The 27,750-nt window shown below is 41.2% G+C and overlaps 1 protein-coding gene across 1 annotated transcript in view; it reads left to right on the plus strand.

Moving 5' to 3' along the window:
* Positions 1 to 7,881: 7,881 nt before the first annotated feature.
* The window catches only part of LOC120042515 (RNA binding protein fox-1 homolog 3-like), a gene marked incomplete at its 3' end in the record, with an annotated part of 48,866 nt that continues 28,997 nt past the window's right edge, over positions 7,882 to 27,750 (plus strand). The window contains exon 1 of the mRNA XM_038987346.1: positions 7,882 to 8,121. Within this exon, the coding sequence (XP_038843274.1) occupies positions 7,915 to 8,121 (207 nt within the window). The remainder of the gene's footprint in view (positions 8,122 to 27,750) is intronic.

Consider the following 27,750-nt stretch of genomic DNA (forward strand, 5'->3'; position numbering starts at 1 on the left):
TCTTTCATCAGAATGTTGAACAAGGTGTCCTCTGTCCAGATGAGTCGTTGTTTGGATTCAGAATGGCAAATTTCCCTCTTCAATTAGCATTGGCACTAGCCGAGTGGCACAAATCTCTCCAACGAAAACACAGTCAGAGGACGGAACACGGCAAAACTCCCGAAAAAATTTCAATAATCTGATTAAACTATATTGAAAAAACATACATTACGATGATATGGTCACATGTATCAAAAAAAATCCGAGCCGGGGATAGTTGTCGTCTATTACGGCAGCAAAACAGAAGGCAATGCCACTTCCTTGTCGCGCGTTTCAGAGTACCGGAAGTGGACGGTCACGTCAAAGAAATAGCTTTTATTCCACCTCAGACCAAGATGAACCCAAAATGTCTTCTCTCACATTCTCTTGACACCAAGAGGAAGGCGTATGGAGTGTAAGTAGACTCCTAAGTGTCATGACCATGTATAGGCATCAAGTTGAACAGAGCATATATTTCTGACATTTCACTTCCTGGTCAGGGAAAGTGCTGCCAAATGAATTCTGTTTCACTCAGAGAAATAATTCCAACGGTTTTAGAAACTAGAGAGTGTTTTCTATCCAATATTAATAATAATATCCATATTGTACGAGCAAGAATTGAGTACGAGGCCGTTTGAAATGGGCACGATTTCACTGGCTACTCAACACTTTCCCTTGCAGCCACCAATACAATATGGGTTGTATTTACAATGTTGTTTGTTCTTCACTGGTTGGCCTTTTCTTGTGGCAACAGGTCACACATCTTGCTGCTGTGATGGCACACTGTGGTATTTCACCCAGTAGATATGGGAGTTAATCAAAATTGGGTTTGTTTTCAAATTCTTTGTGGATCTGTGTAATCAGAGGGAAATGTGTGTCTCTAATATGGTCATACATTGGGCAGGAGGTTAGGAAGTGCAGCTCAGTTTCCACCTCATTTTGTGGGCAGTGTGCACATAGCCTGTCTTCTCTCGAGGGACAGGTCTCTGCAACGGCAGCTTAGCGTGTAGGTGTCTCTCTTCTGCGCTTTCTCTACTTTCTCCCTCTCTCCTCTTTCTCTCTCGCCTCTTTCTCCCTCTCTCCTCTTTCTCTCTCTCTCCTCTTTCTCTCTCCTCCTCTTTCTCCCTCTCTCCTCTTTCTCTCTCCTCCTCTTTCTCGCTCCTTCTCTCCTCCTCTTTCTCTAAACATTGTATTCTTATTTCTCCACCTCTATTCTATTTCCCCTATTCCTCTCTTGCTTCTGTCCTTTTCACCCTTTATTCTTCTTCTCTTTTCCTTTCTCTTTCCAGGAGAGGCAGATTTTGAATTGCCGTTAGCTACTGCAACTGTAGCTTAATGTGTGTGTGTGTGTGTGTGTGTGTGTGTGCGTGCGTGCGTGCGTGCGTGCGTGCGTGCGTGCGTGCGTGCGTGCGTGCGTGCGTGCGTGCGTGCGTGCGTGTGTGTGTGTGTGTGTGTGTGCGTGCGTGCGTGCATGCGTGACAGTGGTAGCGCAGGTTCCAGTAAGATATATTACACATCACTCTCTTCATTTAGGTTTATGAAAAATAAAACTTGAGGTGACCCATTTCTCACTGGGGCTCTCACATACAGAGCTGAGTGACATTTCTTAACTCAATGTTCTGTGCTGAATGTTCTCATGAGCTCCACAAACAGAGAACACAGGTATAAATACACTGGGGATAATGGGGAAGATGGGCGACACCTGTAGGGGGGTGGAGACAAGTACAAAGACAAGTGAAACAGATCAGGGTGTGAGGAAGTATAGAAAACCACAATAGCTTTATGATGATCACAGAAACCTTCTGAAAAGATGCCTGATTTTTTTCCCCAGACTTTTTGACACTTTTAGAACATTTAGAACATTTAGAACATTTAGAACTTTTACAACATTTAGAACTTTTACAACATAAAGACCATTTAGAACATTGAGAAGTTTTAGAACTTTTAGAACTTTTAGAACATTTAGAACATTTAGAACATTTAGAACGTTTAGAACATTTAGAACTTTAGAACATTTAGAGTATTTAGAACTTTTAGAACTTTTAGAACATTTAGAACTTTTAGAACACTTAGAACGTTTAGAACATTTAGAACTTTTAGAACATTTAGAACTTTTACAACATAAAGACCATTTAGAACATTGAGAAGTTTTAGAAGTTTTAGAACTTTTAGAACTTGTAGAACATTTAGAACGTTTAGAACATTTAGAACTTTAGAACATTTAGAGTATTTAGAACTTTTAGAACATTTAGAACATTTAGAACTTTTAGAACTTTTAGAACATTTAGAACTTTTAGAACTTTTAGAACATTTAGAACTTTTAGAACACTTAGAACTTTTAGAACATTTAGACATTTTAGAACATTTAGAACTTTTAGAACTTTTAGAACATTTAGAACTTTTAGAACTTTTAGAACATTTAGAACTTTTAGAACACTTAGAACTTTTAGAACATTTAGACATTTTAGAACATTTAGGACTTTTAGAACTTTTAGAACATTTAGAAAATTTAGAACTTTTAGAACATTTAGAACTTTTCGAACATTTAGAACTTTTCGAACATTTAGAACATTTAGAACATTTGGGACTTAGAACATTTAGAACTTTTAGAACATTTAGAACATTTCGAACACTTAGAACTTTTAGAACTTTTAGAACTTTTAGAAAATTTAGAACATTTGGGACTTAGAACTTTTAGAACTTTTAGAACTTTTAGAACATTTAGAACATTTCGAACACTTAGAACTTTTAGAACTTTTAGAACTTTTAGAACATTTAGAACATTTAGACATTTTAGAACTTTTAGAACATTTAGAAAATGTAGAACTTTTAGAACTTTTAGAACTTTTAGAACATTTAGAACTTTTCGAACATTTAGAACATTTAGAACATTTGGGACTTAGAACATTTAGAACTTTTAGAACATTTAGAACTTTTAGAACATTTAGAACATTTCGAACACTTAGAACTTTTAGAACTTTTAGAACTTTTAGAACTTTTAGAACGTTTAGAACTTTTAGAACTTTTAGAACATTTAGAACTTTTAGAACTTTTAGAACATTTAGAACTTTAGAACATTTAGAGTATTTAGAACTTTTAGAACATTTAGAACTTTTAGAACATTTAGAACGTTTAGAACATTTAGAACTTTTAGAACTTTTAGAACTTTTAGAACATTTAGAACTTTTAGAACATTTAGAACGTTTAGAACTTTTAGAACTTTTAGAACTTTTAGTACATTTAGAACATTTAGAACTTTTAGAACTTTTAGAACATTTAGACATTTTAGAACAATTAGGACTTTTAGAACTTTTAGAATATTTAAAAAATTTAGAATGTTTAGAACATTTAGAACTTTTAGAACACTTAGAACTTTTAGAACATTTAGGACTTTTAGAACATTTAGAATGTTTAGAACATTTAGAACATTTAGAACATTTAGGACTTTTATAACTCTTAGAACATTTATAAAATTTAGAACTTTTAGAACATTTAGAACTTTTAGAACATTTCGAACTTTTAGAACATTTGGGACTTTTAGAACATTTAGAACTTTTAGAATATTTAGAACTTTTAGAACATTTAGAACTTTTAGAACATTTAGAACATTTAGAACATTTTGAACTTTTAGAACATTTAGAACTTTTACAACATAAAATCAAGTATTTCTTTGAGACTGGGATGTGCTGTATTTATCATCACTGATAACGGCAGATTGGAACTATTACCTTCTAGAAAAGAGGAGAAAGAAAGAAAGACATGGTAAATCTGAATCATAGTGGGAGAGAGAGAGAGAGACAGAGAGAGACAGATAGAGAGAGAGAGAGAGAGAACGAGAGACATAGAGAGAGATAGAGTGAGAGAGACATAGAGAAAGAGAGAGAGAGAGAGAGAGTGAGAGAGACATAGAGAAAGAGAGAGAGAGAGAGATAGAGCGAGAGACAGAGACAGATAGAGAGAGAGAGAGAGAGAGAGAGACAGAGACAGATAGAGAGAGACATAGAGAGAGAGAGAGAGAGAGAGAACGAGAGACATAGAGAGAGAGAGAGAGAGAGAGTGAGAGACATAGAGAGATAGAGAGAGAGAGAGAGAGAGAGAGAGAGAGAGAGAGAGAGAGAGAGAGAGAGAGAGAGAGAATGAGAGACATAGAGAGAGAGAGAGAGAGAGAGAGAGAGAGAGAGAGAGAGAGAGAGAGAGAGAGAGAGAGAGAGAGAGAGAGAGAGAGAGAGAGAGAGAGAGAGAGAGAGAGAGAGAGAGAGTGAGAGAGACATAGAGAAAGAGAGAGAGAGAGAGAGAGAGAGAGAGAGAGAGAGAGAGAGAGAGAGAGAGAGGGCTCCCACTAAAGCGGGGTTACAGCAGCACCTAGATCGTCTTCACAGGTTCTGTCAGACCTGGGCTCTGACCGTTAACCTAAAAAAAACTAATAAAATGATATTCCAAAAAAGGTCCGGAAATGAGGATGACAAAAATATATTCTATTTGGACACAGTTCTATTAGAACACACCAAAAACTACACATATCTAGGACTAAATATCAGCAACACAGGTAGCTTTCACATGGCTGTGAATGAGCTGAGAGACAAAGCAAGAAGAGCATTCTATGCCATTAAAAGGAACATCAAAATCGAAATTCCAATTAGAATCTGGCTCAAAAATGTTCAATCAGATATAGAACCAATTGCTCTATATGGCAGTGAAGTATGGGGTCCACTCTCTAATAATGAATTTACTAAATGGGACAAACATCCAATTGAAATATTGCATGCAGAGTTTTGCAAGACTGTATTGCAAGTACAAAGAAAAACTCAAAATAACGCATGTAGGGCAGAATTGGGCCAATACCCCCTCCTCATTCGAATAGAAAAAAGAGCCATCAAATTTTACAACCATCTAAAAACAAGTGACCCCGAAACATACCATCACACAGCTCTACAATGTCAAGAGATGAGACCAGAGAAGAGTCCCCTCAGCCAGCTGGTTCTGAGGCTCAGTTCACCAACACAAACCAACCCCATAGAGCCTCAGGACAGCCCTCAGAAAAACTGGCCCAACTAAATCATCACAAAACAAAAATAAAAATATATCACCTATTGGAAAGACACCACAAAAAATCTAAGTAAACATCATAGACTGATAGAAAACTGAGGAAAACACTGACTAGGTACAGACTCAGTGAGCACAGTCTGGCTATAGAGACCAGTCGTCACAGACAAACCTGGCTGCCCAGAGAGGACAGGCTGTGCTCACTCTGCTCCAGGGGAGAGGTAGAGACAGAGCTGCATTTCCTATTACACTGTGACAAATACTGAGACCTAAGAGAATATTTATTTCCCAAAATTATAATTCAATACAAAGAATTTGAAACTATAAAAGATGAAGAAAAAATTAAATATTTATTGGGTGAAAAGCCAAAATGTGCAGTTTTGGCAGCCAAATATGTGTCCTCCTGCCACAACCTGAGGGACAGCCAGTGAAAAGTGCAAAGTAATGTTGATAATATTTCCCATCTTGTTTTGTTTTGTCTTTCATACCAGGTCATATGTCTTCTCAGTCATGTTGACACTGGTCTACTACCATGGCATGTGTCTTCTCAGTCATGTTGAGACTGGTCTACTACTGTTGCTTTAATGTATTGTTGTTCTGATTAATATTGTTGTTGTAGTTGTTGTTAATGGTAATCCCATGTCCACTACTACTATTATTATTGCTGTTGGTACCACCATTATTTATATATAAATATATATATATTTTGTATATATATACATATATTTTTTTTTTTCTTCGATATGTATACTTTGACAATGTAAGTAATAATGAACTTGCCATGTCAATAAAGTAAATTGAATTGAAAATGTAATTGAGAGAGAGAGGTTGGGGGTCTGGTAAGGGAGGGAAGACCCATGTCAGGAAAAAGGTCTGAGACTCGTGTGTGTGTGTGTGTGTGTGTGTGTGTGTGTGTGTGTGTGTGTGTGTGTGTGTGTGTGTGTGTGTGTGTGTGTGTGTGTGTGTGTGTGTGTGTGTGTGTGTGTGTGTGTGTGTGTGTGTGTGTGTTTATTAGGTTTGAGCATTTCTCTCCTGGCGTTTTATTGAGGGACAGAGAGACAGGGCACTGATTGCTTGTGTCATCTCTCATTCTTAACGCTTGTGGCTTTTTTATTGCAAAATTGTGGGTGATCATAACTCAATTAAAATAGACAGACCAAACTGGGTTTTTGGTGTCATATCTCTCTCTCTCCGTTTCTACCCATCCTCCTTCCCTCTACATTCAGATAGAAACATACTACGTAGAACAAACATGCCTGTCTGACATGTAGAATAATCAATCACGCAGGTTCTATTTGTGGCACTTCTATCTGCAACAATCGACAATCTTTGGCTACTGAAGGTGGCCCTGGTAGTCCCCAAAGACAGGGTTGGGAAACCCTGTACTATAGTGTTGTATATCACATGAAGTATCTTATTTTAAACCATACTCAGCTTTATATACTGCTTGGCCAACAAGCTCTCTCTCTCTCTCTCTCTCTCTCTCTCTCTCTCTCTCTCTCTCTCTCTCTCTCTCTCTCTCTCTCTCTCTCTCTCTCTAATTCAATTCAATTCAAGGGGCTTTATTGGCATGTAAAACATGTTAACATTGACAAAGCAAGTGAGGTAGATAATATACAAAAGTGAAATAAATAATAAAAATTACAGTAAACATTTAACATACATAAGTTTCAAAAGAAAAAAGACATTACAAATGTCATATTATGTATATATACAGTGTTGTAACGATGTACAAATGGTTAATGTACAAAAGGGAAAATAAATAAGCATGAATACGGGTTGTATCTACAGTGGTGTTTGTTCTTCACTGGTTGACCTTTTCTAGTGGCAACAGGTCACACATCTTGCTGCGGTGATGGTACACTGTGGTATTTCACCCAGTAGTTAAGGGAGTTTATCAAAATCGGGTTTGTTTTCTAATTCTTTGTGGATCTGTGTAATCTGAGAGAAATATGTGTCTCTAATATGTTCATACATTGGGCATGAGGTTAGGAAGTGCAGCTCAGTTTCCAACTCATGTTGTGGGCAGTGTGCACATAGCCTGTCTTCTCTTCAGAGCCAGGTCTGCCTACGGCAGCCTTTCTCAATAGCAAGGCTATGCTCACTGAGCCTGTACATAGTCAATGCTTTCCTTACGTTTGGGTCAGTCACAGTGGTCAGGTATTCTGCCAATGTGTACTCTCTGTTTAATGCCAAATAGCATTCTAGTTTGCTTTGTTTTCTTGTTAATCCTTTCCAATGTGTCAAGTAATTATATTTTAGTTTTCTCATGATTTGGTTGGGTCTAATTGTGTTGCTGTCCTGGGGCACTGTGGGGTCTGTTTGTGTTTGTGAGCAGAGCCCCAGGACCAGCTTGCTTAAGGGACTATTCTCCAGGTTCATCTCTCTGTAGGTGATGGCTTTGTTATGGAAGTTTTGGGAATCGCTTCCTTTTAGGTGGTTGTGGAATTTAATGGCTCTTTTCTGGATCTTGATTATTAGCGGGTATCGGCCTAATTCTGCTCTGCATGCATTATTTGGTGTTCTACGTTGTACACGGAGGATATTTCTGCAGAATTCTGCATGCAGAGTCTCAAATTGGTGTTTGTCGCATTTTGTGAATTCTTGGTTGGTGAGCGGACCCCAGACCTCACAACCATGAAGGGCAATGGGTTCTATAATTGATTCAAGTATTTTTAGCCAGATCCTAATTGGTAAGTTGAATTTTATGTTCCCTTTTGATGGCATAGAAGGCCCTTCTTGCCTTGTCTCTCAGATCGTTCGCAGCTTTGTGGAAGTTACCTGTGGCACTGATCTTTAGGTCTCTCTCTCTTTCTTCAGGGTAACCAAGAGGGGCCAGCCCCCCCGGAAGCGATGGCCCAGCCCTACCCCCCAGCCCAGTACCCCCCCCAGAACGGCATCCCAGCGGAGTACGCCCCTCCCCACCCCCACCCGCCAGCGGACTACACGGGTCAGAGCACGGTGGCAGAGCACACCCTAACGCTGTACACACCCACACAGACGCACAGCGAACAGCCCGGCAACGAGAACAACACACCCACCCTCACAGCCACACTATCGGTGAGTGAAGAGTGATACAATCACACACTCACAGAAAAACACTCACGCGCACAAGCACACACACACACAGGGCGTACACACACACCCACCACCTTCACCGTAAAAAGGTAATATCGTAGGTCTGTGAATTTTGTAAGGAGGGGAGAAAGAGGGGGCTGAGCCTCCTTCCTTGATAAGGCTCACTCCTCCTCTGCCATCTTTTCAATTTGCTGTAAAATGTAATTTAGTTCTTGTTTTCCACACCACTGTCTAGACAGATCCGGTGTAATAGAGAGAGGGGAGAGGGAGTGATGGAATCATGAGAGAGAGACCGATAGAAGAGGGAGATCAACATAGACAGTGTGAGAGAGAGAGAGCAAGAGAGAGAGGGGGGAGAGAGAGAGAGAGAGAGAGAGAGAGAGGGGGGAGAGAGACCAGACCAGAGTTCAGACAGACAGACATGAAAGATTCGCTCTGCCCCAAATCTGAAACTCCACTTCAAATCAGAGGAGAGGGGGATGGAGAGAGGGAGTGAAAGAAGAGCTGACAGAAAGAAGAGCGAGGTGAGGGGCAAAGAAGAGTAAGATAGAGAAAATATAGTTCTGCATGAGAGTCATGTAGCTAGTTATAAAGCAAGCTGTTATGTACTTGGACTATATTTACTGTACTGTATGTGGTTGGACTATATTTACTGTACTGTATGTGATTGGACTGGAATCTTAGTACACACACACTGTTAACTCAGTAGAATCATATCTTTCATCACAGCCTTATGACAGGCTATAACTCACAAATGAGGTAGTCTCCGTTTGAAATCCAATTCCTTTTAACACGTTTTCTTGTCCCCCTAAATAGTCTGTAAAGAATTGTCAGAGTTTGGGTGCAATTTTAAACATTTACGCTGTGTTTGAGGTTAGCTGAAAACGTCTGTCTCTCTCTCCATCTATCCTCTCTCTCCATCTATCCTCTCTCTCTCTCCATCTATCCTCTCTCTCTCTCCATCTATCCTCTCTCTCTCCATCTATCCTCTCTCTCTCTCCATCTATCCTCTCTCTCCATCTATCCTCTCTCTCCCTCTATCCTCTCTCTCTCCATCTATCCCCTCTCTCTTTCCATCTATCCTCTCTCTCTCCATCTATCCTCTCTCTCTCTCCATCTATCCTCTCTCTCTCCCTCTATCCTCTCTCTATCTCCCTCTATCCTCTACCCTCTCTCTCTCCATCTATCCTCTCTCTCTCTCCCTCTATCCTCTCCCTCTCCATCTAACCTCTCTCTCTCTCCCTCTATCCTCTATCCTCTCTCTCTCCATCTATCCTCTCTCTCTCTCTCTCTCTCTCTCTCTCTCTCTCTCTCTCTCTCTCTCTCTCTCTCTCTCTCTCTCTCTCTCTCTCTCTCTCTCTCTCTCTCTCTCTCTCTCTCTCTCCTCCCCCACACTATATATTCAGTTCCTTTCTCCCTTACTGTTTGAGTTTAGGAGTCTTCCGACTGTTTGAGGACTTTGGAAGAGTCTACAGTAGACAGTATAGAAGCTGTAGAGTTCAGCTGTGAGCATTTGTCAGCTTTAAATTGACAGTCACTTTAGAGAGTTTGAACAGGAGTGGAATAGAGTAGAGTGTGAGGGAGGGAGGGAGGGAGGGAGGGAGGGAGGGAGGGAGGGAGGGAGGGAGGGAGGGAGGGAGGGAGGGAGGGAGGGAGGGAGGGAGGGAGAAAAACACTATTGAGAGTGTTTCAATTGAGAGAGAGAGAGAGAGAGAGAGAGATTTAATTTTTAGAAAACCTTAATTTTATATAACTATTAACCCAAATGTTGGCGCACTGCCTTTTCAGAAATTACACAACAAATGTGTAATTCTTAAATAAACATAAAAAACAAATAAATGAACTAAATAAATAAAAATTACATTCAATTTATTTCATTAAGAAAAAATAGTCTCCCCTCCTCCACAAAACAAATCGCTCCTTCATAAGTCCACTTCTCCTCGAACAATGGGAAATCTTTTACAACTCAAAATCCACTTTTATTCTCGCTTTAAACAAATCCTTTAAAACACATCTTATATCCTTACCATATCCCTCGTCTATCTTTTTTTTCTACTCAGAAAAATTGACATCTTAGCTTGTCCCAAAATAAAATGTAAAGTTGACATTTTATTTTCCTTTGCTTAATGTATTAAAACCCCCAAATAAAAACAGAGTTATTGAAAATCTCCTCTACAGCTGTAAACACAGTCTCTAGTATTTCAAACAGAGGTTTTATCCTCTGGCACTCCATAAAACAGTGAAACATTGTTTCTCTTCTATTACAAAAAGGACATCCATCTCCAAAATCTGAATAAATGACGTATACAAAAGCATTAACTGCAATGATGCCATGGAACACCCTCAATTGCATATCACTAGTACCCTTTTGTACTGGTGGCTTGTACAGTGCTCTCCATGCCGGCTTTACCTTGTCTTTTCTATTTTTATTTTTATCTTTATGTAAAAACCTTGACACACCCCCTATATAACTCCTTCACATTCACCTCATCCAAACCCACCTCTTCCAACCCTCTCAAATCCAGTAATGAAGCCTTCTGTCTGACTCTGGGATGTCGTGTATAATCCTTAGTCTGTCTGACTCTGGGATGTCGGGTATAATCCTTAGTCTGTCTGACTCTGGGATGTCGGGTATAATCCTTAGTCTGTCTGACTCTGGGATGTCGGGTATAATCCTTAGTCTGTCTGACTCTGGGATATCGGGTATAATCCTTAGTCTGTCTGACTCTGGGATGTCGGGTATAATCCTTAGTCTGTCTGACTCTGGGATGTCGGGTATAATCCTTAGTCTGTCTGACTCTGGGATGTCGGGTATAATCCTTAGTCTGTCTGACTCTGGGATATCGGGTATAATCCTTAGTCTGTCTGACTCTGGGATATCGGGTATAATCCTTAGTCTGTCTGACTCTGGGATGTCGGGTATAATCCTTAGTCTGTCTGACTCTGGGATATCGGGTATAATCCTTAGTCTGTCTGACTCTGGGATGTCGGGTATAATCCTTAGTCTGTCTGACTCTGGGATGTCGGGTATAATCCTTAGTCTGTCTGACTCTGGGATATCGGGTATAATCCTTAGTCTGTTTTACTCTGGGATGTCAGGTATAATCCTTAGTCTGTCTGACTCTGGGATGTCGGGTATAATCCTTAGTCTGTCTGACTCTGGGATGTCGGGTATAATCCTTAGTCTGTCTGACTCTGGGATGTCGGGTATAATCCTTAGTCTGTTCTGACTCTGGGATGTCGGGTATAATCCTTAGTCTGTCTGACTCTGGGATATCGGGTATAATCCTTAGTCTGTCTGACTCTGGGATGTCGGGTATAATCCTTAGTCTGTCTGACTCTGGGATGTCGGGTATAATCCTTAGTCTGTCTGACTCTGGGATGTCGGGTATAATCCTTAGTCTGTCTGACTCTGGGATGTCGGGTATAATCCTTAGTCTGTCTGACTCTGGGATGTCGGGTATAATCCTTAGTCTGTTCTGACTCTGGGATGTCGGGTATAATCCTTAGTCTGTCTGACTCTGGGATGTCGGGTATAATCCTTAGTCTGTCTGACTCTGGGATATCGGGTATAATCCTTAGTCTGTCTGACTCTGGGATGTCGGGTATAATCCTTAGTCTGTCTGACTCTGGGATGTCGGGTATAATCCTTAGTCTGTCTGACTCTGGGATGTCGGGTATAATCCTTAGTCTGTCTGACTCTGGGATATCGGGTATAATCCTTAGTCTGTCTGACTCTGGGATATCGGGTATAATCCTTAGTCTGTCTGACTCTGGGATGTCGGGTATAATCCTTAGTCTGTCTGACTCTGGGATATCGGGTATAATCCTTAGTCTGTCTGACTCTGGGATGTCGGGTATAATCCTTAGTCTGTCTGACTCTGGGATGTCGGGTATAATCCTTAGTCTGTCTGACTCTGGGATATCGGGTATAATCCTTAGTCTGTTTTACTCTGGGATGTCAGGTATAATCCTTAGTCTGTCTGACTCTGGGATGTCGGGTATAATCCTTAGTCTGTCTGACTCTGGGATGTCGGGTATAATCCTTAGTCTGTCTGACTCTGGGATGTCGGGTATAATCCTTAGTCTGTTCTGACTCTGGGATGTCGGGTATAATCCTTAGTCTGTCTGACTCTGGGATATCGGGTATAATCCTTAGTCTGTCTGACTCTGGGATGTCGGGTATAATCCTTAGTCTGTCTGACTCTGGGATGTCGGGTATAATCCTTAGTCTGTCTGACTCTGGGATGTCGGGTATAATCCTTAGTCTGTCTGACTCTGGGATGTCGGGTATAATCCTTAGTCTGTCTGACTCTGGGATGTCGGGTATAATCCTTAGTCTGTTCTGACTCTGGGATGTCGGGTATAATCCTTAGTCTGTTCTGACTCTGGGATGTCGGGTATAATCCTTAGTCTGTCTGACTCTGGGATGTCGGGTATAATCCTTAGTCTGTCTGACTCTGGGATGTCGGGTATAATCCTTAGTCTGTTCTGACTCTGGGATGTCGGGAATAATCCTTAGTCTGTCTGACTCTGGGATGTCGGGTATAATCCTTAGTCTGTCTGACTCTGGGATGTCGGGTATAATCCTTAGTCTGTCTGACTCTGGGATGTCGGGTATAATCCTTAGTCTGTCTGACTCTGGGATGTCGGGTATAATCCTTAGTCTGTCTGACTCTGGGATGTCGGGTATAATCCTTAGTCTGTCTGACTCTGGGATATCGGGTATAATCCTTAGTCTGTCTGACTCTGGGATGTCGGGTATAATCCTTAGTCTGTCTGACTCTGGGATGTCGGGTATAATCCTTAGTCTGTCTGACTCTGGGATGTCGGGTATAATCCTTAGTCTGTCTGACTCTGGGATGTCGGGTATAATCCTTAGTCTGTCTGACTCTGGGATATCCGGTATAATCCTTAGTCTGTTTTACTCTCGGATGTCAGGTATAATCCTTAGTCTGTCTGACTCTGGGATGTCGGGTATAATCCTTAGTCTGTCTGACTCTGGGATGTCGGGTATAATCCTTAGTCTGTCTGACTCTGGGATGTCGGGTATAATCCTTAGTCTGTTCTGACTCTGGGATGTCGGGTATAATCCTTAGTCTGTCTGACTCTGGGATATCGGGTATAATCCTTAGTCTGTCTGACTCTGGGATGTCGGGTATAATCCTTAGTCTGTCTGACTCTGGGATGTCGGGTATAATCCTTAGTCTGTCTGACTCTGGGATGTCGGGTATAATCCTTAGTCTGTCTGACTCTGGGATGTCGGGTATAATCCTTAGTCTGTCTGACTCTGGGATGTCGGGTATAATCCTTAGTCTGTTCTGACTCTGGGATGTCGGGTATAATCCTTAGTCTGTTCTGACTCTGGGATGTCGGGTATAATCCTTAGTCTGTCTGACTCTGGGATGTCGGGTATAATCCTTAGTCTGTCTGACTCTGGGATGTCGGGTATAATCCTTAGTCTGTTCTGACTCTGGGATGTCGGGAATAATCCTTAGTCTGTCTGACTCTGGGATGTCGGGTATAATCCTTAGTCTGTCTGACTCTGGGATGTCGGGTATAATCCTTAGTCTGTCTGACTCTGGGATGTCGGGTATAATCCTTAGTCTGTCTGACTCTGGGATGTCGGGTATAATCCTTAGTCTGTCTGACTCTGGGATATCGGGTATAATCCTTAGTCTGTCTGACTCTGGGATATCGGGTATAATCCTTAGTCTGTCTGACTCTGGGATGTCGGGTATAATCCTTAGTCTGTCTGACTCTGGGATGTCGGGTATAATCCTTAGTCTGTCTGACTCTGGGATGTCGGGTATAATCCTTAGTCTGTCTGACTCTGGGATATCGGGTATAATCCTTAGACTGTCTGACTCTGGGATGTCGGGTATAATCCTTAGTCTGTTCTTACTCTGGGATATCGGGTATAATCCTTAGTCTGGGAAATGGGGTGTCTTCATCTGGTGCCTTTTTCTTGTAACTCTTGAGCATAATCCACTCTTCTGTTGACAGAAGCCTTCCTGCAACTTCCCAGCAGTTGTCCGACAATCCTTTCAGACCTCACCCCCAAATGTTCAGCCACCCGTCTTCCATCCATTACTGTGGGCCCAGCCATGTCCATTAACTTCCTCAGGGTGATGATGTTGCCCTTCATCAGCATCTTGGAGAAATGTGGAACAGCTTCAGTTGTCACCTCCAGTCTTGCCCCAAACACCAGAGGTTCCTCCAGCAGCCAATGCACTGACTCAGTCTTAGTGCGTCTGGACACCTTCCTTATACTCCAAACACCAGAGGTTCCTCCAGCAGCCAATGCACTGACTCTGCCTTAGTGCGTCTGGACACCTTCATTATACTCCAAACACCAGAGGTTCCTCCAACAGCCAATGCACTGACTCAGCCTTAGTGTGTCTGGACACCTTCCTTATACTCCAAACACCAGAGGTTCCTCCAACAGCCAATGCACTGACTCAGCCTTAGTGTGTCTGGACACCTTCCTTATACTCCAAACACCAGAGGTTCCTCCAGCAGCCAATGCACTGACTCTGCCTTAGTGTGTCTGGACACCTTCATTATACTCCAAACACCAGAGGTTCCTCCAGCAGCCAATGCACTCTCAGCCTTAGTGTGTCTGGACACCTTCATTATACCCCAAACACCAGAGGTTCCTCCAGCAGCCAATGCACTGACTCAGCCTTAGTGTGTCTGGACACCTTCATTATACCCCAAACACCAGAGGTTCCTCCAGCAGCCAATGCACTGACTCAGCCTTAGTGTGTCTGGACACCTTCATTATACTCCAAACACCAGAGGTTCCTCCAGCAGCCAATGCACTGACTCAGCCTTAGTGCGTCTGGACACCTTCATTATACTCCAAACACCAGAGGTTCCTCCAGCAGCCAATGCACTGACTCTGCCTTAGTGCGTCTGGACACCTTCATTATACTCCAAACACCAGAGGTTCCTCCAACAGCCAATGCACTGACTCAGCCTTAGTGTGTCTGGACACCTTCCTTATACTCCAAACACCAGAGGTTCCTCCAGCAGCCAATGCACTCTCAGCCTTAGTGTGTCTGGACACCTTCATTATACTCCAAACACCAGAGGTTCCTCCAGCAGCCAATACACTGACTCTGCCTTAGTGTGTCTGGACACCTTCATTATACTCCAAACACCAGAGGTTCCTCCAGCAGCCAATGCACTCTCAGCCTTAGTGTGTCTGGACACCTTCATATACTCCAAACACCAGAGGTTCCTCCAGCAGCCAATGCACTGACTCAGCCTTAGTGTGTCTGGACACCTTCATTATACCCCAAACACCAGAGGTTCCTCCAGCAGCCAATGCACTGACTCAGCCTTAGTGTGTCTGGACACCTTCATTATACTCCAAACCCTAAGAAGGCCTCTGTAAAGCGGAGGTACTCCATCCCTAGAAATCTGGCTACTATCAACCAAACATTTTGCCTTCTTTAAATCTAATCCCCCTACCTTCTGTAATTCCAGACCTGCCACCCCTCTGCACACCTAATTTTTCGATCCATAAAGAATCCTTTGACTAAACTGAACCCGGAAAGCAGCAGCCCTACTAGCAAGATGTACAAGACCTTGTCCACCCGCGTCTTATGACAAATACAAAACACTTTGTGGAACCCAATGATATTTATCCCCCCTAAAAAATCGACAATAATTGCCTGTATCTTGGTCAGAAGGCCAGACGGTGGCTCTGAACATGACAACTGATGCCACAGTGCAGAGGCAACCACATTGTTAATCCGATCAACCATGAGACTCAAACTATCCACCTCCGCTTCATTTTTCACCAAAATAACTACATCAGCGTAGGCTGAGAGATGAATAGGAGGAATTTCCTCTGAAAGGTTCACCCCTTCAATGCGGCTTCTAATGATATTTAGTAGTGGCTCTATTGCAATGGCATACAACATTCCAGACAACGAACACCCCTGCCTAATTTACACACTTTAAAAGGAGCATTCAAGCCACCGTTAACTTTCAATACACTTTCAATGTCACCATATATCACCCTGATCATGGCAGTATAACCAGAGCTGAAACCAAAAGCCTCAAAAGTGCTCAACTCAGTCAAATGCCTTTTCCTGATCAATTGAAATTAGACCAGCATCCAACCCAATAGCCGTAGAGACGTCCCAAAAAATACAGAATCAGGGAAATGTTATTCCCTATCTACCTGCCGCTAGGACTGGTCCATGCGATTTGCCCCATCACCTCCCTCAGCCTGTTGTACAAAGCCTTGGACAGGTTCTTATAATCAATGCACAGTAAGGCCACTGGCCTCCAGTTCTTCACCTCCATAGGGTCAACCTTTTTTGGCAGTAGGGTGAGGACAGCCCTTCTGCAGCATATCGGTAGTAACCCTCCGGTCAAACTATCGTTAACTATTGCTAGCCAATCCTCTCCCAACATAGCCCAACAAGACTTAAAAAAGTCAGCAGGAAGCCCATCAATACCCGGTGCACTTCCATTTTCCAGGCCTTTTAATGCAGTGTAAAGCTCCTGCAAAGACAATGGTTGCTCTAGTTCAACCTGAGCTTCTACAGTCACCTGTGGGAGTCCACCAAGGAACTGCCGTGTCTCTGATTTATCCTCCTGGTACTCACACTTGTAGAGCTCAGCATAGAACTCTACTGTCCTCTTTCTAGTTCCACTTGTAGAGCTCAGCATAGAACTCTACTGTCCTCTTTCTAATTCCACTTGTAGAGCTCAGCATAGAACTCCACTGTCCTCTTTCTTGTTCCACTTGTAGAGCTCAGCATAGAACTCTACTGTCCTCTTCCTAATTCCACTTGTAGAGCTCAGCATAGAACTCTAATGCCCTCTTTCTAGTTCCACTTGTAGAGCTCAGCATAGAACTCTACTGCCCTCTATCTAATTCCACTTGTAGAGCTCAGCATAGAACTCTACTGCCCTCTATCTAATTCCACTTGTAGAGCTCAGCATAGAACTCTACTGCCCTCTATCTAATTCCACTTGTAGAGCTCAGCATAGAACTCTACTGCCCTCTATCTAATTCCACTTGTAGAGCTCAGCATAGAACTGTCCTCTTTCTAATTCCACTGGTAGAGCTCAGCATAGAACTATACTGTCCTCTATCTAATTCCACTTGTAGAACTCAGCATAGAACTCTACTGTCCTCTTTATAATTCCACTTGTAGAGCTCAGTATATAACTCTACTGTCCTCTTTCTAATTCCACTTGTAGAGCTCAGCATATAACTATAATGCTCTCTTTCTAATTCCACTTGTAGAGCTCAGCATAGAACTATACTGTCCTCTATCTAATTCCACTTGTAGAACTCAGCATAGAACTCTACTGTCCTCTTCCTAATTCCACTTGTAGAGCTCAGCATAGAACTCTACTGTCCTCTTTCTAATCCCACTGGTAGAGCTCAGCATATAACTCTACTGTCCTCTTTCTAGTTCCACTTGTAGAGCTCAGCATAGAACTCTACTGTCCTCTTTCTTGTTCCACTTGTAGAGCTCAGCATAGAACTCTACTGTCCTCTTTCTAATTTCACTTGTAGAGCTCAGCATAGATCTCTACTGTCCTCTTTCTAATTCCACTTGTAGAGCTCAGCATAGATCTCTACTGTCCTCTTTCTAATTCCACTTGTAGAGCTCAGCATAGAACTCTACTGTCCTCTTTCTAATTCCACTTGTAGAGCTCAGCATAGAACTCTACTGTCCTCTTTCTAATTCCACTTGTAGAGCTCAGCATAGAACTCTACTGTCCTCTTTCTAATTCCACTTGTAGAGCTCAGCATATAACTATACTGTCCTCTTTCTAATTCCACTTGTAGAGCTCAGCATAGAACTCTACTGTCCTCTTTCTAATTCCACTTGGGCTAGTGAGCTCCTGTCTAACAGCTGATCTGTGGCAATGAATTCATTATTTTGTCCATTATTTTCTCTAAACCAAAGAAAAATTTGGATGAGGCATCTGTTTCAGAGATTCCCTGAAACTTACTTCTCACCAATGCCCCCAGTGCTCTGATACCCAGCAGGTCTGCCAATGAGGCTTTTATTCTCTTGAGGGCCTGAATATGGCCTCGATCTCCTGTGGTCTCAACTAACGTCAGGAGTTCCACTATTTCAGACTCCAGATATTCATTGATCTGGTGATATCTCTGGTGACATTCTTCGTGTACTGATTACATAATTGTTAAATCTGGATTTTCCCTATATCCCACCACTGTTGAAAGGAAACATAACTGTCCTTTAGAGACCTCCACCTCTCCCGAAAACTTAAACATTTCTTGAAGTTAGCATCACTCAATAAAGTTATATTAAAATGTCAGTATGCACTTTTAGGTTTTACAGCGTTAATGTACACCACCTCTGTTATTAAACTATGATCAGAATATCTCACTGGGGTTTTACAGCGTTAATGTACACCACCTCTGTTATTAAACTATGATCAGAATATCTCACTGGGGTTTTATCTCACTTGACTTACAGACCTGAGATTGATGCTCAAAACAATACAACCTATCTAACCTGGTCAGAGAGATGGTGTTCTCTTTCACATTAGACCATGTGTACTGTCTCGTACCTCCATTTTGACTCCGCCAAATATCACATAGTTCATGTGTTACAATAAGGCGTTTTAAAAAAGGCTTTGCGGCTATATGAGGTTCTTTGTGATTTCTATCTAAATCACTGACTGTACAGTTAAAATCCCCAGCAAGAAATAAATCATCCTCAGTGTTACATTTCTCAATGGTATGATAATGTCTCTAAAAAACATACCCTCTCCACTGCCACTACTGGGGCATGTACATTTATTAAACACATACCCTCTCCACTGCCACTACAGGGGCATGTACATTTATTAAACACATACCCTCTCCACTGCCACCACAGGGGCATGTACATTTATTAAACACATACCCTCTCCACTGCCACCACAGGGGCATGTACATTTATTAAACACATACCCTCTCAACTGCCACCACAGGGGCATGTACATTTATTAAACACATACCCTCTCCACTGCCACCACAGGGGCATGTACATTTATTAAACACATACCCTCTCCACTGCCACCACAGGGGCATGTACATTTATTAAACACATACCCTCTCCACTGCCACTACAGGGGCATGTACATTTATTAAACACATACCCTCTCCACTGCCACCACAGGGGCATGTACATTTATTAAACACATACCCTCTCCACTGCCACCACAGGGGCATGTACATTTATTAAACACATACCCTCTCCACTGCCACCACAGGGGCATGTACATTTATTAAACACATACCCTCTCCACTGCCACTACTGGGGCATGTACATTTATTAAACACATACCCTCTCCACTGCCACTACTGGGGCATGTACATTTATTAAACACATACCCTCTCCACTGCCACTACTGGGGCATGTACATTTATTAAACACATACCCTCTCCACTGCCACTACAGGGGCATGTACATTTATTAAACACATACCCTCTCCACTGCCACTACTGGGGCATGTACATTTATTAAACACATACCCTCTCCACTGCCACTACTGGGGCATGTACATTTATTAAACACATACCCTCTCCACTGCCACTACAGGGGCATGTACATTTATTAAACACATACCCTCTCCACTGCCACTACAGGGGCATGTACATTTATTAAACACATACCCTCTCCACTGCCACTACAGGGGCATGTACATTTATTAAACACATACCCTCTCCACTGCCACTACTGGGGCATGTACATTTATTAAACACATACCCTCTCCACTGCCACTACTGGGGCATGTACATTTATTAAACACATACCCTCTCCACTGCCACTACTGGGGCATGTACATTTATTAAACACATAGTGGTGTTTTCATATCTCACTCTAATGTTTAATAACCTCCCCTCAACTACCTCTTCAACCTCATATTTAATAACCTCCCCTCAACTACCTCTTCAACGTCATATGACAAAGACAAAAAACCTTTTGAGAACAGGATGGCCACACCCCTACTTTTTGAGTTTTTATGACCCCCGTTTCTTGTAGAAAACTTATGTCACTTCCCTTTCTCTTTATTAACTCATACACTACAGCTCTCTTAAAACGTAAAACTGCTCATGGCTGGAAAAAAACTACGGAGTAAGAAACAGAAAACACATCTCTATACAGAGTTAAAACTGTGACTGAACTCAGAAAACACATCTCTATACAGAGTTAAAACTGTGACTGAACTCAGAAAACACATCTCTATACAGAGTTAAAACTGTGACTGAACTCTTTAATTTCTTTTAGAATTTATCTCACTTGTCACTCTCGTGACCAGTGGCCTGCTGGAGGTCATTTTGCAGGGCTCTGGCAGTGCTCCTCCTGCTCAAAGGCGGAGGTAGCGGTCCTGCTGCTGGGTTGTTGCCCTCCTACGGCCTCCTCCACGTCTCTTGATGTACTGGCCTGTCTCCTGGTAGCGCCTCCATGCTCTGGACACTACGCTGACAGACACAGCAAACCTTCTTGCCACAGCTCGCATTGATGTGCCATCCTAGATGAGCTGCACTACCTGAGCCACTTGTGTGGGTTGTAGACTCCGTCTCATGCTACCACTAGAGTGAGAGCACCGCCAGCATTCAAAAGTGACCAAAACATCAGCCAGGAAGCATAGGAACTGAGAAGTGGTCTGTGGTCATCACCTGCAGAATCACTCCTTTATTGGGGGTGTCTTGCTAATTGCCTATAATTTCCACCTTTTGTCTATTCCATTTGTACAACAGCATGTGAAATTTATTGTCAATCAGTGTTGCTTCCTAAGTGGACAGTTTGATTTCACAGAGGTGTGATTGACTTGGAGTTACATTGTGTTGTTTAAGTGTTCCCTTTATTTTTTTGAGCAGTGTATACACACTGTGTGATGGTTGCTGATAATGGGCCTCTGTACGCCTATGTAGATCTTCCATTAAAAATCAGCCGTTTCCAGCTACAATAGTCATTTACAGCATTAACAATGTCTACACTGTATTATTTTAAGGGTAAAAAAAATAGCTTTTCTTTCAAAAACAAGGACATTTCTAAGTGACCCCAAACTTTTGAACTGTCATGTATTTCGAAATGGTATTGCTTCTTAAATCAGAACAACAGTTTTTCAGTTGTGTTAACATAATTGCAAAAGGGTTTTCTAATAACAGACTAATAACAGAATAACAGACTTTCAAAATAACAGACTCGGCTTAGCGAACACAACGTGCCATTGGAACACAGTCGCTCCCACAATCGCTCCTGCTTCCCGACTCACTCCCAGCATGCACTCCGACTAGAGGGAGAGAGAGAGAAAAGCCCTTATTGAAATTGAATTGAAAGAGAGAGAGAGAAAGAGAGAGGGAGAAAAAGAGAGAGAGAGAGAGAGACAGAAGTGGAGACAAATTTGACCCCCATAACTACCGTGGGATATGTGTCAACAGCAACCATGGGAAAATCCTCTGCATTGACAGCAGACTCGTACATTTCCTCAGTGAAAATGTACTGAGCAAATGTCAAATTGGCTTTTTACCAAATTACCGTACGACAGACCACGTATTCACCCTGCACACCCTAATTGACAAACAAACAAACCAAAACAAAGGCAAAGTAATCTCAAGCTTTGTTGATTTCAAAAAAGCATTTGACTCAATTTGGCATGAGGGTCTGCTATACAAATTGATGGAAAGTGGTGTTGGGGCAAAAACATATGACATTATAAAATCTATGTACACAAACAACAACAAAATCCAGAAAATACCACAGTGTGCCATCACAGCAGCAAGATTTGGGACCTGTTGCCACAAGAAAAGGGAAACCAGTGAAAACCAACACCACTGTAAATACATCCCATATGTTTTCCCTTTTGTACTTGAACTATCTGCACATCGTTACAACACTGTAAATAGACATAATATGACATTTGAAATTTATTTTTGATTTTGGAAATTCTGTGAGTGTAATATTTACTGTTAATTTTTATTGCCTATTGTTATTCACTTTTGTTTATTATCTTCTTCACTTGCTTTGGCAATGTTAACATATGTTTCCCATGCCAGTAAAGCCCCTTGAATTGAAATTGACAGAGACAGAGTGAAAGAGACCAAGTTGAATTGAGAGACAGAAATGTTACTAGAAAGAGACAGAGACTAGAAGAAGCCTAGAGAGACAGAGACGTGTGTCAGTGTTTCATTACAGTCACTTTACAGATATTTGGCCATTCCGTTTTACAGTCGGAGAGAGAATGTGGAGTTACGGAACAGAGAGAGAGTTTGGACTGAAGGCTGTGAGCCTGCAAACCAGACAGAACGAAGGGATGTATTTTGTCACCACCTAAGGGATATACACTGCATTCGGGAAAGTATTTAGACCCCTTTACTTTGTTCACATTTTGCTACGTTAGGGTCTTGTTCTAAAATGGTTTAAATAGCTTTTTCCTCTCATACATCTACACACAATACCCCATAATGACAAAGCAAAGGAAATATCACATTTACATAAGTATTCAGACCCTTTACTCAGTACTTTATTGAAGCACCTTTGGCAGTGATTACAGCCTCAAGTCTTTTTGGGCATGACGCTAAATCAAATCAAATCAAATTTATTTTATAGCCCTTCGTACATCAGCTGATATCTCAAAGTGCTGTACAGAAACCCAGCCTAAAACCCCAAACAGCAAGCAATGCAGGTGTAGAGGCACAGTGGCTAGGAAAAACTCCCTAGAAAGGCCACAAGGCTACAAGCTTTGAATGAGTTTCTCCCATTCTTCTCTCAAGCTTTGTCACGTTGAATGAGGAGCGTTGCTGCCCAGCTATTTTCAGGTCTGTCCAGAGATGTTAGATCGGGTTCAAGTCCGAGCTCTGGCTGGACCACTCAAGGACATTCAGAGACTTGTCCCGAAGCCACTCCTGCGTTGTCTTGGCTGTGTGCTTAGGGTCGTTGTCCTGTTGGAAGGTGAAGCGCCCTCAGTCTGAAGTCATGAGCGCTCTGGAGCAGGTTTTCATCAAGGATCTCTCTGTACTTTTATTAAATTATATTATTATTATATTATTTATTGACTGACTATGGATTTCCAATATCGCCCAACACTGCTATTTGTAAGGTTCATTTTAAGTGCATGTTGTGATTTTTTTTCCTGAACATGTGACCAGAAACAAGCTGCATAGAGACAATACCAGAATAAATGATCTGTTGATTCTGTCCCTTCACAGCAAAATCTACGGAGCTGAGATTGTTGTGCGCCCCATATATATATATATATATATAGCATTCTGTTGGTGGCAAGAATTTTGTATAATAATTTATGTTGAAATATTCTAAATGTTGAATCAAGTGTAGTTTTTTGTACCAGTTCATAATCCATGTCCCATCGAAATTCTCTTCCCATTTATTTTGCAACCTGTATGGTGCAGCTGTCAACATTTCTGTCCTCAAATGAAACTGGTATACTTTTCTATTTATGACAATTCCTTTCAGACAATTTGTATCTTTAATATTTGGCAGGCAAACAAGTTCCCCACTTTCTCCCTTGTCCGCTTGCATCCTCCATTTTTTGTGGTAATGCTGCAATTATTTGGTTATAAGTTTAGATCGAGCAGACATTCCCATATATTTGGTTATAAGTTTGGATTGAGCAGACATTCCCATATATTTGGTTATAAATTTGGATTGAGCAGACATTCCCATATATTTGGTTATAAATTTGGATTGAGCAGACATTCCCATATATTTGGTTGTAAGTTTGGATTGAGCAGACATTCCCATATATTTGGTTATAAATTTGGATTGAGCAGACATTCCCATATATTTGGTTATAAATTTGGATTGAGCAGACATTCCCATATATTTGGTTATAAGTTTGGATTGAGCAGACATTCCCATATATTTGGATATAAATTTGGATTGAGCAGACATTCCCATATATTTGGTTATAAGTCTGGATTGAGCAGACATTCCCATATATTTGGTTATAAGTTTGGATTGAGCAGACATTCCCATATATTTGGTTATAAATTTGGATTGAGCAGACATTCCCATATATTTGGTTATAAATTTGGATTGAGCAGACATTCCCATATATTTGGTTATAAGTCTGGATTGAGCAGACATTCCCATATATTTGGTTATAAGTCTGGATTGAGCAGACATTCCCATATATTTGGTTATAAGTCTGGATTGAGCAGACATTCCCATATATTTGGTTATAAGTCTGGATTGAGCAGACATTCCCATATATTTGGTTATAAGTCTGGATTGAGCAGACATTCCCATATATTTGGTTATAAATCTGGATTGAGCAGACATTCCCATATATTTTTGATAGCAGCACATGTGACATTCCTCCACCGTTTATATTCATAATATCATTAATAAATATAAAACCATTTAAAAAATATATATTTTTTTTTATTAATCAGTATATTTGAGTTTAACCATAACATTTGTTGTAATATTTGTTATATCTTTTCTGGAGGATAAACTGAAATTATAACCGTCTTTGTATGGCTTGATTAAGAAAGGGCGATACTTTAAACAAAATTTCATTTTCAATTAGTTGGAAATGAGAAGTTGTAATCTGTATAGAGGCAAAAAAGCAAATTTTTAACAAAGGATGAGCCTTTCTTAATAATCTACTGGAGAACCATCTGGGGTTTAAGTGTAATTTATGTATGAGTGAAGCTTTTAGTGAGAGCTTTAAAGCTTTAATATTTAATAATTTTTGCCCTCCAAACCTATATTCATTATATAAATAGGCACATTTAATTTTGACTGGCTTAGCATTCCAAATAAAATGAAATATTTTTTGCTCATTTGATTTAAAAAATAAATCGTCTGGAGTAGGTAGCTAAATTAAAGTAATCCAGGCATTTATATATAAATTTTAGTCGTACTTTATATAAACACCGTTTCAAAATCTGCTATGAAGACCAGGCCTGGTATCTTTGATGTTTCATAATGTTCAATTGTTTCAAGTAATTGTCATATATTATCTCCAATATATCAACCATGTAAAAACCTGTCTGATAAGGATGAACAATATCTGGTAAAACCTTTTTTATTCTATGTGCTGTGCATTTCGCCAGGATTTTCGCAGCACTACATTGAAGTGTAAGAGGCTTCCCTCTTCTGGTATACCGTCAAGCCCTGGTGTTTTTCCACACTGGAATATTTAATCGCCTCAAAAACGTCCTATTCCGTAAGTTCGCCTTCACACAGGTCTTTCAGTTTATTTTACATGATTCATCTTTTTTCATTAGGAAAGAAATCCTTATAGTTGACATAATTCAGTGGAGATGGAGGAGACTGAGAATAAAACATATGCTTAAAATATTTTGCTTCCTCTTTTCAAAATATAATTTGGTGAATCATAGTCACTCCATTTGTAACGAGTTTCTGTAAATTATTTTTGGTAGCATTTTTCTTCCAAATCGTTTTTTTTTTAATGCATTACACTTGATCGTTCTTGAATAAATAACCTATTTTGTGCCTCTAAAAGCACATTTAAAAGTGTCCCATACAATGAGGGGATCTGCTGTACCTATGTTGTGCAGAAAAAAGTCAGTTATGAATAATTTTCTCTTAGTGAAGAACATATTGTCATCCAAAAGGCTTTGATTAAATTTAGAGTTATATGGAGGCCAATTAGATGGTGGTCCAATCACATACTGTCTCCTATTAATATTTTTTTTTTTTTACTTTTGATGCCAGCAAGAACGAGACCAGGAAGTAATCAAGACGGCTACAGTAGCTTGATTAAGCCTCCTCCATGTATATCTCACTAGGTCAGGGTTTTTCAACCTCCATATATCCACTAGTTCTAATGTATCCCTGATATTTCTGATCTACTTAAGTGCTTGAGGCTGATAGTTTGTAGTGTGATTTCCTTTACGATCCATTGAGGTACTTAAAACCGTATTATAATCTCCCACCATAATAATAGATTCATTTGTTGCTCATGAGCTAAATAGATTATTATATATAGTTTCGAAAAAGTGCTGATCATCATTATTTGGCCCATATAGATAATTATACAGATATCTCTCTACTTTACTCAGTTCATCTTTGCCTCGATCCTGACTAGTCTCCCAGTCCCTGCCACTGAAAAACATCCCCACAGCATGATGCTGCCACCACCATGCTTCACCGTAGGGATGGTGCCAGGTTTCCTCCAGATGTGACGCTTGACATTCAGGCCAAAGAGTTCAATCTTGGTTTCATCAGACTAGAAAATCTTGTTTCTCATGGTCTGAGAGTCTTTAGGTGCCTTTTGGCAAACTCCAAGCAGGCTGTCATGTCCCTTTTATTGGGGAGTGGCTTCCGTCTGGCCACTCTACCATAAAGGCCTGATTGGTGGTGTTGCAGAGATGGTTCCCCTTCTGGAAGGTTCTCCCATCTCCACAGAGGAACTCTGGAGCTCTGTCAGAGTGACCATCGTGTTCTTGGTCACTTCCCTGACCAAGGCCCTTCTCCCCCGATTGCTCAGTTTGGCCGGGGGCCAGCTCTAGGAAGAGTCTTGGTGGTTCCAAACTTCTTCCATTTAAGAATGATGGAGGCCACTGTGTTCTTGGGGACCTTCATGGCTGCAGAAATGTTTTGGTACCCTTCGCCAGATCTGTGCCTCGGCACAATCCTGTCTCAGAGCTCTACGGACAATTCCTTCCACCTCACGGCTTGGTTTTTATTCTGACATGCACTGTCAACTGTGGGACCTTATATAAACAGTTGTGTGTGCCTTTCATGTCCAATCATTTGAATTTACCACAGGTTGACTCTAATCAAGTTGTAGAAACATCTCAAGAATGATCAATGGAAACAGGATGCAACTGAGCTCAATTCTGAGTCTCACAGCAAAGGGTCTGAGTAAGCTTTGTCATTATGGGTATTGTGTGTAGATTGTTGAGAAAAATAAATAATGTAATCAATTTTAGAATAAGGCTGTAACTTAACACAATGTGGAAAACGGGAATTGGTCTGAATACTTTTCGAATGCACTGTATGTAGGTGTGTTAGTCTGTGTGAGAGGGTGGGTCTCCTCCCTGTGGATGGACAGACTTACAGACAAACCAGACAGACAGACAGACTTTTTTATTTACATTTTTATTTAATTTTTTTATTTAACCTATTTAACTAGGCAAGACATTTAAGATCAAATTCTTATTGACAATGATGGCCTACCCCGGCCAAACTCTAACCCGGACGACGCTGGGCCAATTGTGCGCCGCCCTATGGGACTCCCAATCCCGGCCGGATGTGATACAGCCTGGATTCAAACCAGGGACTGTGGTGATGCCTCTTGCACTGAGATGCAGTGCCTTAGACCGCTGCGCCACATGAATGGAAGCATGTACTCGCAGCAATGTTGCAACATCTAGTGGAAGTCCTTCCCAGAAATTGCCCATGATTTTGGAATGAGATGCCGATAAGCAGGTGTCCACATACTTTTGGTCATGTAGTGAAGCTCGGCATGTGGTGAGCTGAGGTGGAGAGCCATAGGCATTGTTTTGTGTGAATCCTTTCAACAGGCATCCAAACTCCCTGTCTGCCTCTATGTCTGTAACCACTGATCTAACACGTTAGAAGTGGTTCCGTTACATAGCTTATACTTATGCAGTCA

This window comes from Salvelinus namaycush, unplaced genomic scaffold, assembly GCF_016432855.1.
Source record: "Salvelinus namaycush isolate Seneca unplaced genomic scaffold, SaNama_1.0 Scaffold700, whole genome shotgun sequence".
In the NCBI taxonomy this organism is placed as follows: domain Eukaryota; kingdom Metazoa; phylum Chordata; class Actinopteri; order Salmoniformes; family Salmonidae; genus Salvelinus; species Salvelinus namaycush.